Raw genomic sequence first — 13,780 nt, 5'->3', positions numbered from 1 at the left:
GCCCTTTGCGTTTCATAATAAAAGCTGAAAAGGTGAAATAAACAGGACTGCACTTGCAGTGTCAAAATAAAAACCCCAGTTTAGGGTGAAGTAAATAGGACAGAAATACATTAATTTATCTTTAAAAAATCTTATACTGAAAATAATAATAATTCAGTATCATATTATAATAATAAACTTGACTGGGTTCCAAAGTAATAATTTAGGACTATGCAATATTCATCTGGTTCCAAAAAATAAGCGAAGTAGTTTTGCACAAAGAAAAATGTTTTAGTAAAAATATATGAAGGTAAATAAGATTTAATATTAAGCTTCCATATATGATTGTATGTTAAATATAGGTATAAACATGCAAATGACTGAAAATGATTTTACTCTCTCTTGTGTTAATTTAGTGAAAAACTGTGGGAAACATGCCTTCATCAGTTTAAAATAGATTTTTATTTAATGCCTTTGAAATATTAATTCTACATGGCTACAATGGCTGATATATATATCGAATATTGTCAATTTGCTGAAAAATAGTTCTGAAGCCATATCGCCCAGCCCTACTACAATGACATCTGAAACTGAAAACTGTTGATTTTAAATGATGCTGCATCCAAGCCGCTAGGCGTCAGTGTAAGTCCAAGATGACACAAAGGCAAAAGTTACTGACTGCATCTTAAAATAAGGAATATTATAACTGATTCTAGGTCAGTCATCAAATAAATGTATTTATTTATTTGCAACAATTCAACATAAATAATACTACAAAAGAGCTATAACCTCTATTACTTTTTAATAACAACTATTTAAATGCCCCCATACAGTGGCGTAGCCAAAGGTGGGCTGGGCCCACCCCGGCCCACCTTTGGTTATGCCAAAATGTTAGAGATTCTTTAAATTCAATTATATATATATATATATATATATATATAGTAACAGTTTTTTAAAATGCATAAATTCTAATTTCTGAAAGTGTGAAAGAACTGTTTGAATGCACCTCTTCTCTGTTGTTAAGGAACATTTAGTAAAAAATAAATAAAAAATTGAGGCGAAAACTTGGCCGATCTATTTTTATTGAGGCCCACCCAAAAGTAATTTCCTGGCTATGCCCTTGTTCCCATATGTTTCCTTTGACCAAGGAAACATAATTAAATAATTCAAGTGCAAGACATTGTCGGTATTCCCCATAGCATCAGTTTTGTACTCAATAGGTTAAGTTATTGACACTTAAAATCTTAAGTCTATGGATTTTTAAGAACAAATAATACAAGGTACTTAGATATTTGAGTTATGAGCCCAAAACTTGACATTTTAAATAATGTTTAATTAAGACAACATGATTTTTCCAGAAATTACAATATTAGGGTTTACACTGCATACGCAAAAACGCTTTCGGTGTGAACGGCCCGTTAGAAGGTATTTTAGACTGGAGAGGTGTTAAAACTGTTGATGTTTGGAATAAGTCTACTGTCACCGCATAAAATCTAAAAACAAAAAGCCCACAGACCATTATTTAAAAAAAAAAAGATGACATACACCACTATCTGTGAGATGTGTTTCAGTTTCACTGCAAAATAGCAAACGTTTCGGTCACAGGTGACCTTCCTCAGAGCTCGATTACATTACCAAACCAAGGAACTATAATAGACCACATTACATAATATTACATAACATAAAACGAATTGCGTAACATTTTTTGATTGGTTTTCTCAATTCTTTATAACAAACAAAGGATTAATTTTTTATTAAATATTTAAAAATAAGTTTCTGCTTACAAAAAGCCAACTAAAACGGAAGAAAATGCAGATTAACAACCCATTTGTACGGGTAGGCTAATAAATATGTGTAACGTCATCTACTGGTTAATCATCAGTGAATATTTAGTACATTTACTGTCCCCTGTTTACTAATATTAACAGCATGGGATATTAAAATTATGATATCTTCAAATATTTTCATTTTTTTAGCTCCAGGTCAAACTCAGTGCTTTTTATTTAATCACAGAGAATAACAAACCACTTCTTAACTGGTTTGATATGCTCATATGTTTGCTGTTCTCATGCCCCGTTGTGAAACAAAGGTTGTTTATGGGGGCTAAATTTCAGTTGGCATAACAAACAATCAGTCAAAATCTTTGCACTGAGCTAATAATTTCAAATTGGTCATCAATGTTCTCACAAAATAACCATCAGCTCTCAGAATCCATTTCAAAGTACAAAAAATGTAAAAAATATGAAGAAATAATTAAGGTTCTGCACAAAGTTTAGCTTTCAAATTTGTGACCCTGACCATGTGATTTCAGTGCTACACACAATACACACAAAAAATCAAATAACGTATTATCAGGTTTTAAAGCAAAAGGGGGAAGACATTTTCAAATTGATTTCAGTTTTCAGTTAAACATGAGGTTTTTTTGTTTTTTGTTTTTTTAACTTGTGATGAATAAAATTTGTATTTAATTAGAATATAATGCAAAATAGAAGCATTTTCAATAATGGTCTCAGAGTTTTGGACACTGCATATATTTTAGTTTATGTTGTTAAAAACTGTCATAACGATTTAATTTTAAGGATTTTTTTATTTATTTTTTTATATGTAAAATATGTTATTAAATACGCAGTCCAGAGCTACTGTCTGAGCTGTACGACTGAACCTTGGAAAAGTTGTACCCTATGAAGAGTGGATTCTGAGGTAAAGGTTGAAATGCTGAGCCAGAAGTATAGGAGGCGTACAGATTGCTGCTGTTGCTTCCTCTGAAATGTGTGGAAAGCTGACTGGGATACTGAGTATTTCTGGGTACATGCATTTGCATTATATTTGAGCCGTATGTGTGTGGGTTATGAAGTGGTAACATGTTCTGGTTGTACACTAAAGGTCGTGTTATCATTTGCTGCCTGGTGTAGGATGAACGTTGACCAACAGATGGCGTAATGGCAAAGCTACATACAGAAGGGGAAAGACTGTTGTTCTGGAGCAAGGGCTGTTGTCCAGTAGAACTACAGGTGCTGGAGACAGGATGGAAGCGGTTTAGAGTAGGTTTATTGCCTGGATGACTGGGCGGATACATGTAAAACGAGCCTGACTGCGGACCAACACGACGGCAGAGAAATATGACTCCAGATGCCAGAAGGAGGGCACTGGTAATCCAGCCAATATAGAGTGCCTCTCCTAGTTCCCTACGCTGGGCGTCAATCAGTAATGGGTTATAGAAGTCTCTGATGATGGTGTGGGCAGTCCAAGAGACCGGGATGATAACGCAAATACAAGCCAAGATCTGCATCGCCCCCGCGACCATCACGATAATGTTTTTGAGGCGCGGTTGATCTTTGAGACACGCCGTGCTACGAAGGCCCGTGATGGACACCAGGAGGCCCAGACTAGATAGAGCAAGAGCACAACATGTCAGCCCACGTGCCGCTTGTAAGTCTGGTGGGAGGAAGAGCAAAGAGTCGTAAACTTTACACTGCATGTGAATGCTCGCCTGCCTGAAGCAGGTCATCCACAAGCCCTCCCAGCGTGTCTCCATGACGATGATGTTCTCGCCAATGAAAGCTGTCACTTTCCACATGGGAAGGCCTGTGATCGTGGCCGTGCCAATCAGACCGATGATGCCCAGGCACAGAGCGATGAGCTCACACTTCCCATGAACCATCATTGACCTATGTGCGAAGCCTGGTCACTCTTTCTTTTATGGGGACAGACGTTGTCCTCTGTTATTGCGTCAGTTATCCTAAAAATAGAATGACAAATTAGTTTCAAGGTGAAGTCTAAGGCCAGAAACATACTTCACGTGAGTATACGTAGGCAGATTCTAGCGCTTGGCCAACATGCTTAATGTGTATTTTTGCATTACTGTGGCGGTAACAAACCTCAGTACTCAAGGGAGTGATAGAGTTACCTTCAGAATTCTGTGCCATTAATGGATGTGTTATTATTCAGGTAAGTTGCAATAAATACACTGATAAGCCAAAACATTATGACCACCTGCCTAATTTGTTGTTGGTCCTCCATGTGCCACCAAAACAGCACCGACTCGCTGAGGCATGGATTCTACAAGACCCCTGAAGGTGTCCTGTGGTATCTGGTAACAAGACATTATAGCAGCAGATCCTTCAAGTCCTGTAAGTTGCGAGGTGGAGCCACCATGGATCGGACTTGATGGTCCAGTACATCCCATAGATGCACAAACGGATTGAGATCTGGGGAATTTGGAGGCCAGGGCAACACCTTGAACTCTGCATCATGTTCCTCAAACCATTCCGGACAATGTGTGCAGAGTGGCAGGGCACATTATCCTGCTGAAAGAGGCAACTGCCATCAGGGAACACCATTGCCATGAAGGGGTGTACCTGGTCTGAAACGGTGTTTAGGTAGGTGGCACATGTCAAATTGATGTCCACATGAATGGCCGGACCCCGGGTTTCCCAGCAGAACATTGCCCAGAGCATCACACTCCCTCCACTGGCTTGTCATCTTCCCACAGTGCATCCTGGTGCCATCAGTTCCCCAGGTAAACGGTGCACATGTACACGACGGTTCACGTGATGTAAAAGAAAACGGGACTTATCGGACCAGATGACCTTCTTTCACTGCTCCAAAGTCCAGTTCTGACATTTGTGTGCCCATTGCAGGCACTTCCGTTGCCCTCGTGTATTGATAAGCCTTGGGATGCCCAACACCCTGTTGCTGGTTTGTGGTTTGTCCCTCCTCAGACCACTGTTGGTATGTACTCATCTGGCCATAACAATTTGGTCCTTGTCAAAGTCGCTCAGGTCTTTACTCCTGCCCATTTCTCCTGCATTCAACACGTTGAATACAAGAACTGATTGTTCGGTTACCATCTAATCTACCCGGACCTTGACATGTGGCCTTGTTAGGAGATGATCAATGTTATTCGATTCATCTGTGAATGGTCATAATGTTTTGGCTCATCGGTGTATATTGACTTTAACTTATTGGTTCAGCAATAATTTCCTCAAATCATTGCTTCGCCATGACAGTCGGACAGTCCACACTAATTTCCCCTGTAGCACCTCTTGTGGCAACACGGAGAATGCAATGCATACTTGCGTTGTGTTAAGAATTGCATTCTGACCCATTTTGAAACACAACAACGCACAATATCGAGCTTGCTTAACTAAAAGCATTTGCGTTCACGTTCTTGCGTAGAGTATGTTTCGGCCTTAAAGTCAATACTGTAAGGGGTTGTTCACACAGGACACGTTCTTGCATTCCATCTGCGACATTTTTTAAATTGTTTTATGTACACATGCGCCAGACGAATGTCTTTAAGTGCTTTTTCACCATTGGGCTGAACGGTTACGGGCACAGTGAGTAATGGTTCCAGGAGCATTTCCACTTGAGCATGGATCGATACGGTATGATTACAAACCATTCCCGGTCCTGAATTCTCAGAACAGTTAGCTAACTGTACTCAGAACAGGAAACCGTGCTGGTGGAAAGGCTTTACTGATGTGGCGACTCATGATACAGTGGAAAAAGAAACCGTAACCATGCCAACAAGTCTGGATTGGTACGGAACACTACAGTTCCAAAACAAGAGCTGTTCAGTCCAATGTTGGACAAGTGCCTTTTTTTTTTTTTGAGCTGTGTATTGCTGTTTTTTTCAGTCTTGCGCCAACACAGTTTTAAAACAATGGACCAATCAGATGAATCTGGGGGCAGGATAAACATCTCAGAGTGCATGGAGTGTGTACATTAGCAACGGTATTGAAGTTAAAGATTAAGCATGTAATTTCTGCACCACTAGCGTCACCACACAAAATCGCAAAAATAATGATTGTTTTCAAACTGTTTCCAAACACTCCACTCATCTTCCTTTGGTTGGACAAACAAATAGTCCCGCCCCAAAGTCACATGATTGATTGAGCCAATGTTGCCATGTCGGGCTTCTTAAACAAACAATGTTTAGATAGTGTCACAGAGCCGCAGTGTTTAAACTTTTTGTGGGGATTAACCTACGAATGGATTAATTACAGCTGACTATTTTACAGTTGACTAAATTACACACTATAGACACATTTAATAGAGCTATAATGCCTTCTACAGAACGCATCCTGTGAAAACGGCCCTTTAAAAAATGCTTGGAAACAATCCTTAACAAATTAGAGAAACTACTCACCTTTTAGTGATCCAGCGTGCAAATCCAAAGGTCTCATAGAGTCGTAAGCAAAAGTTCAGAGGTGTATGAGAATTGTTATTGTTATCCCCAAATCACAGAGTGCAACAGTGTCCAAATAGAGCCAAATGGCAGCATTGCCAGGGTGTGACGATATGTGTTTCTGCAGTTTAAGAAACACAGAAACTCAAATTCAAGAAAAAAAGGGTTTGTTATGGGAAAGTGGCAGCACAGTGTTCTGATTGGTTCAGGATGATAAGGGTACAGAGAGATGCTGATGGTGTGTTTACTGTCCTGTGGCCATTTACGCTGCGAACAAACATATGTCTGTTTATCTATATTTTTTTACCCCCTAACCCTTCCCCCTAAACTTTACCCTCACATAAACCTTTCTGTATTTTTAGATTTGTATTAAAACATTTAGTACATTCTAAAAACAAGACATATTTAATTGGAAAGCAAAACTTCTTAAGATATTAAGACATGATTTCAGAGAAAATATGGGGAATATGTGGAGTTTTGAAATGGTAGTTTCAAAACTCCATACGGGGAATACATGGTTACCCTGACAAAGTTTTTTTTTTTTTAAGTATGAACTTCAATAAAGATGTATTTAAGATGTATGCCTAAATTAAGGCAGATTTTCAAATGGGGTAATGGAAAAAGTTAATTTGAGATACTGTATGAAAACAAGTCTTATTTTGCTTCTCAAGTAAATGTATCTGGCACACAGATCAAATGAATCTTTGACCTTGACAAGGTGAGAGTTGTGGCATTATCATACTTCAACACTAGAGGGAGTCACTGTGTCACTCTGGTTACAGGTAACACACTTGAATACAAAGTGAATAGTCAACCTTTCTATCAGTCCTGTTAACAGTCTCGGCTTAGTACTACCACTGAAACCCAAACAAATCCCTTGTACAGACAGGAGTTTTGCTGTGTGCTGAGTTACCTATAGTGTTGTAGGGCTTTACTGGTTGTTTAGATCAGTGTTACTATCAGAAATAATTAATAATTATTTCTGTAGTTATTAATCAATATTTAAATTAATTAATTGTATCTAACTCATTAAAACCTCATATGGGACTCCAGTAAATGTAGTGTGCTACGTTTAGGAGCAAGTTTGGTTATTAGCAATAATTAATAATTATCAAAGATAATTATTAATTATTAAAATCAACAGAACATTGATGAGAATCAATGTTAGCTTTTTTTAATCCTTTAAATCAACAGTTATCAAAGATAATCGTTAATTGTTAACGTCGATGAAACATTAATTAAAATTAACACTAGCTTGTTGATCATTCAAATTCAACAATCAAAGATAATTATCAATTATCAAAAATCAATAGAATATTAATAAGGATTAACATTGACGGGGCACCACCCTGAAATCAGGGGCTAATAACCGAATATTAAAACAGTCTCAATATTAGATTGTTTTCTTAGGAAAATCGACATCCGAAGAATATCGATTTTCGGGAAAAAAAACAATGAATGAAGGTTTGAATCCGAGCACTGACATCCCATCAGCATGACACAGGTCTATGCAAAACAAACCAAAACACTTCTCTTTGTAATATAAACAAAGTTTATTTATGCAGTAATATCAATTAATAATTAATACAATGCAGTCAATAAACTTCAGACTTACAACTACAAACTAAACAGTGATATGATTAGATATGGAAATAAAAATAATCCTATAACACACATGGTGTGTGTGTGACAGTGTGTGTGTGTGTGTGTGTGTGTGTGTGTGTGTGTGTCAGTGTGGTTAGTGAGAGAGAGAGAGAGAGAGAGATGATTAAGTGACAGCCCGAAAGCTGATTTCACGATAGCTGGAGATAAAGCAGCTGTGTTCATCACTCAGAGACGCGGTTTTACGAGCGGATCCATTAGAGTGTTCGGTTGAACACAGAGTAATCTCAACTCGTCCAGCGAGATGGAGATTGTATGGCTACAGTTTCAAGTCGGACATTACTTCCTTGTGCCACGAGGCTGCACCGGAGAGCAGCAAAAAGCTACATCCGTATTCGGTGAACTAAGTCGCTGGAAGCAACTTTGGAAGCATTTCAGAATTATTTGAAGTCCTGATGATGTCATGTTTGAGGGACGTTCTGTTGTGTGCCTCATCCAATAGGAGTTGAGTGCTCGATCCTTTAGTGAGCAAGGCTTCATGGATTTGTAGTCTGTTTTGGACTCCCTTTGTTTGATTTCGGCGCGATTTTTATCAGTAAGATTTACGACTTAGAAGGAGGGGGCTTGAGGAATGTTTTTTATGACTGTTAGGCCTGCCTTTGTCTTCTATCTGAATACATGAGGCCCAACAGTGTGTTCAGATGATCACAGATGTTGTTGCTATTTTAACTGTAGCTGTACTGTACTCTAATCATTGTTGTTTAGCTACTGCAGTCCAAATAGGACGTCTTTGTTGCCGCAATAGACACAATTACTTTTCAAACCCTCTAGTTTGCAGGTCACTCCCTGGCCCTCATCTTTTGCATAAGCAGCCTAGATCAGTATAAGCTTTGTCCTAAAACATTGTAAGATGCCTTGCTGTCTATACGGCCCACTTAGATAGCCAGTTTCCTTCTAAGCATCCTATGTAGAACCTCATATCTGACTGATTTGGAATTGCACAATGCTCTAATCAGCAAAATACACAGTACACAAAAATATTGTACATTTTTTATTTGATGAACCTTTTAGGATTTAATAAAATATAAGATGTAGGCCTATAATAAATATTTCTCTCAACAACGCAATGTTTTGAAACAAGCAATATATATATATATATCTTTTTATTGTTTAGTTAAGTTAAAAGTCTTTGCCTGTATTTACATAACAAACACGTTGCAAAAGATTATTTAATTTAGTCAGTTCATTAATTACAGTAAATCACTTTATTTTTCAATTAATAATTGCTCATTTAATATATATATATATATATATATATATATATATATATATATATATATATATATATATATACATACATGTATATAATTTTTTTTTTCAGAGTGATTCATCTTATCTTATACAATAATACCTTTATAGCAAAGTCCACAGTAAAACAGATCTCACACCCTCACTATGTCCGAAAAGTATACAGTTGCCACTTCAGCAAAGCTGCTTGTCCAGTTTTCATATCTGTGTGTGGTAACTTTTGTATCTGTTTTTTTCCTGCAGAATTTAAAGTTTCCTGGTTCTGTCGTAGCACCACTGCTACTAACATAACAAGCTCTTGTGTGTCTCTGGGTGTGTCTACACTCAAGACAATAGCTGTCTTACATTTCACAGCGGCTTTCCATTTATCTGAAGCCGCAGGGCATTAAGATCACCAATGCACTGAATCGAACTAAACCACCAAATTTAGCAAATAAAGGATCAGCAATTCAACTCATAAGCGCCTGTGACTTGATGAGAAAACATCCACAATGATTCATATAGATAAAAAGATTTCTTCTAAGAATTATTCTTGAGCAAAAACAAAATAGAAAAAAGAACAATACAAACTCATTTTCCATTTGATACTCCATGCACATGAATTGTTTGCTAACACTACAATAAGGTTCTATTAGTTAATGCATTAGGTATTATGAACACTATTGTAAAGTGCTACCAATTGTTTTATTGCTGTTACTTCTGTGTTTTCAAACTACCATTTCAAAACGAAATATCCTAACCTGAGAGTACTTATAGATTCATATCACTACTTTGGGCTTTTGATGTTTCCAAAAATAATAGTCAAATATTAATTTTTTTTCGTAGTCTAGTTTATATTTTAGTCAGCTTCAAATAATACAAAATACCCCAAGTAACAATGACATGAGGTATTTGATCTGTATTTCACAATAAATCATATAAAAAAATAAAAATAAAAACATTAAAACAATTCTTCATCATTTTCATCAATCGGTTCTCAGCGTGCTTATATTTACATCCTTAAAAAAGCCTATATTGCTAACAATATTTATATTGTTTTGCCAAAAATGCCAAAAACACAATACACATGAAATGGAAAAAAAGAGTGAAATGTGCAACTAATGTTGTTACCTTTGAAAAATAAACATTTCGACACATTTTTATAAAAATCCTTTGTTTACAACAAGTCCATTTACTATTTCACTTCCTCTCTAACACGCGTGCACACATACAGTACACAAACGCAAATACGCACGCCTTTGAAATGTCCTGCTGTATTTCAGAGATAAGCGACAGCGCTGCGGGCAGACGGATATCGGGATGGATGTATGAAGGACTGTTGCCTCGATGGCTGGATAAATGACTGCTGTCTGGACGGTTGGTAAGAAGTCTGAATAAATGATGGTGGGTCAGAAGGATGGCTATAAACAGATCTTGGTTGGGGAACATAGGCCACAGGTTGAGGCTGATAGGCCACATAGGGGGCGTTCCTTGCATACATGTATCTGTTTGTGTCCGGGCCTTTGTCTAGGGGGCCGTTACAGCAGACAAATATGCAACCACCAGCAAACAGGAACGCAGACGACACCCAACCAATGTAGAGTGCTTCACCTAGTTCCCTACGCTGGGCGTCGATGAGTAGCGGGTTGTAGAAATCTTGAATGATAGCGTGGCCGGTCCATGAGACGGGAATGATGCAGCAGAGGCAACCCATAAGAATCATGCAACCGGATATGATTAGAATCATGCGCTTGGCTCGGTCGTTGTCCTGGATGCACGCCGTACATCTCATCCCTGCGATCGCAATCAGTAAACCTAGACCGGTCAAAGCTACAGAGCAGCACATGAGTCCCCTAGCGGCCTGGAGGTCAGGAGACAGTGCCAGCAAAGAATCGTACACTTTACACTGCATACGAATGTTTGCTTGCCGGTAGCAGTTCATCCACAATCCCTCGTATCGAGTCTCCATCACAATGATGTTCTCGCCGATAAAAGCCGTCACCCTCCACATCGGCATTCCAGTGCTGGCCGCCGCTCCAATGAGCCCTATCAGGGTCACGCACATTCCCACAATCTCCAGAGCGCCGTTGGCCATGACTGCTAAACTCCAGAGTTCTGTGAGCGTGAGATGTGAGGAGAGGTTTGGAGTGCAAGCTTCGCCCTGGACTGTTTTGCATTCCTCTGGAAATGGAGCTGATAGGTGTTACACCTGTTCCCAGCCTCCTCCCTTTACTCAAGGAAGGGAGGGAGTGCTGGAACTGGTTGCTATGAAAATTAATCCCCTATGCATGTGTTTGTGTCTGGTTTGTGTGGCTTTGGGAGGAGCATGTAGCCGTGTTGCTGTTTGCTTAGTAGGTTGCATTTTGTTGCAGGGATTCTGCTAAAGGGAATGTCCACCAAAAAACATCCTGTCAATATTTCCTCATCCTAATTTTGTTCCAAACCAGTAGGACTTCCTTAATATTCTTAACCTAAAATGCTGCCTATCAACTCCTTTTGTGTTCCAAAGACTATTCAGGTCTGGAATGACATGAGGATGAGTAAATCAGGACATCATTTTCTTTTTCCTTTTTTCGCCTATATCTATATACTTTAAATAAGGAAGCACAGCTGAAGCAATTACTAATCAGCCAGATACATGCAAACCAAGGTCATACTCACAACTCTCAACTGATGTCAATGATTAACATGCTAGGTGTTGTGCCTCATTAAACTGCTGTCTGAAATGTTCAAAAAACATTCTTGAAATCAGCTGATGCTTTAATGTTGATGCTTTACCTTTGGGTAACCTTTGGATTGTTTAAATTGTTTTAATAGAGTATTTCTGTGGTTAACAGGCTGTTATTAGCAACCTGATGTCTTGGAAATTACATGACTGTGGTGAAATTTTTTCGAAAGGACATTACGTGGTTCATTACACGTATCGCGGAAGTTCCGAGGTGAAATGTCCAATGTTTGGCACTTAAAGAGAGTTACATATTCTCCCAAACAGATTACGTTTTTAATGTTAATGCTCTATTAAGTTTTAAATCAACAAAAACCAACCCCACTACCAGGGTTGGGGAGTAACGGAATACATGTAACTGGATTACATATTTAAATACAAAATATAAGTATCTGTATTCCACTACAGTTACAATTTAAATCAATGGTAATTAGAATACAGTTACATTCAAAAAGTATTTTGATTACTGAAGAGAATACTTTGCATTTTATTGTCATTTGTTTCATTTCATATTTATACATATAAATGATGCGATCCAAAGTGCATTTGAACAGCGGTGAAACACTTTCTTATGATGTGTTACATTCATACGAGCAGACAGAGAAGTAAGTTTGAAGTAAGTTTGGAGCAGAAGAAATAGAAATAAACCTTGTGTAAATTGTCAGCTTTACGCTAAGCTAAAATGCTATTTCTAGACATTTTACATGCACATGTTACCAGACACGATCATATTTTTCTATCAAGAAAATTCACATTGGATCATAATTTCTTTTTTCTAGTGAGATCTTTGATATTAGGGCAAAAATCATATTCTTGATGATAATTTTTGTATTGTTTTCCAGTAAAAATATCTAAAAATCCTTAAAACAAGATCAGCTTGATTGATCTTGTTTTAGAAACAACACTGCATAAGATATTTAAGTTTTTCAGAGAATGTATTTTTAACATGTGTTTTAGTCTTACTGTACTGGCAGAGTTTTTATAGTCAAAACAAGTGAAAAAATCTACCAGTGCTGAAGAAGTAATCCAAAGTATTTAGATTACATTACTGACCTTGAGTAATCTAACGGAATACATTACAAATGACATTTTACAGCATGTATTCTGTAATCTGTAGTGGAATATATTTCAAAAGTAACCCTCTCAACCCTGCCCACTACCTTGAACCTTAAACCTAAACCTAATTGATAATGTCATAAAAAGCAAATGTGAGATGAAAAACGTAACTGATGAAACAAACACGTCCTTTTGTTGTGCTTCTATGACACTTTTGGCTCTCGTGTGCTCTTCAGGACTCGAACCTCAGTTAGAGGTCTGCAATATGACATGGGCTTTGGGCCAGGTTAGGGTCATTTTTTTTTACAAATAAAGAAAAACTAAACAGGCCTACCTGACTTGTTTCACACACAAGCTCTCTTTCACAGACATGCGCGAACAGACAAGTTAGGGACCATTCACAACGATCGGTTTTGTTTGTGTCTGCTCTATATTTCCATAGTTTTTCTATGTAAACACGGACTGGACAACATCATTGACCGTTGCACCACATCTCACTTTTTTTTCAGCGTCTCGTGCAGGACCGGCGCATTTTTTAGACACTGTGTCAAGTTAAAAAATGAACCTGCATTCCGCTTGATTCGTTACACTGCTCCTAGCTTGTTTTTAGCGCAGGTGTCAAAAAGATTTAACGTTCAGAAGAAGTTCTGGCTGCAAAGAGGACTTCAAGTGACTGTTACACAGTTACACATGATTCCAGATTGTTCTACACCAAGCAAAGTTTCGACACTTGAGAAAAAAAAAAAAAAGATTTTCCCCTTCTGGTACAGGTCGGGTTCGGGTTTCAGTTTAAGGCCTGTGCAGACCCCAAACCCCAAACCCCAGAAGAGTTTCCACTAAGAAATTTTGGTGATAAAGTTTGCTGGACAAATTGGTAAAAATCCGGTCAACTAATTTCGGTGTCAATTTTGCGCAGTAAATGCGATGGAATATGCGATATA

The 13,780-nt window shown here is 38.0% G+C and overlaps 2 protein-coding genes across 2 annotated transcripts; both read right to left on the bottom strand.

Annotated features, from left to right (window-relative positions):
- Positions 1 to 807: 807 nt before the first annotated feature.
- Positions 808 to 6,261, bottom strand: LOC127422094 (claudin-8-like). The gene is made up of 2 exons (XM_051665456.1): positions 6,131 to 6,261; positions 808 to 3,718 (listed from the first exon to the last, which is right to left on the bottom strand). The coding sequence occupies exon 2, from the start codon at positions 3,641 to 3,643 to the stop codon at positions 2,597 to 2,599; it is 1,047 nt and encodes a 348-aa protein (XP_051521416.1). The 5' UTR covers positions 3,644 to 3,718; positions 6,131 to 6,261; the 3' UTR covers positions 808 to 2,596.
- A 2,728-nt stretch (positions 6,262 to 8,989) lies between these two features.
- On the bottom strand, positions 8,990 to 11,305 carry LOC127422077 (claudin-8-like). Its single transcript, XM_051665429.1, has one exon. It carries the CDS (start codon positions 11,151 to 11,153, stop codon positions 10,338 to 10,340), a length of 816 nt encoding a protein of 271 aa, XP_051521389.1. The 5' UTR covers positions 11,154 to 11,305; the 3' UTR covers positions 8,990 to 10,337.
- Between the last annotated feature and the right edge of the window lie 2,475 nt (positions 11,306 to 13,780).

The sequence above is a fragment of the Myxocyprinus asiaticus genome, chromosome 31, assembly GCF_019703515.2.
Source record: "Myxocyprinus asiaticus isolate MX2 ecotype Aquarium Trade chromosome 31, UBuf_Myxa_2, whole genome shotgun sequence".
Taxonomy (NCBI): domain Eukaryota; kingdom Metazoa; phylum Chordata; class Actinopteri; order Cypriniformes; family Catostomidae; genus Myxocyprinus; species Myxocyprinus asiaticus.
The sequence above is the reverse complement of the archived record's forward strand: the minus strand, read 5'-3'. Positions and strand labels throughout refer to the sequence as shown.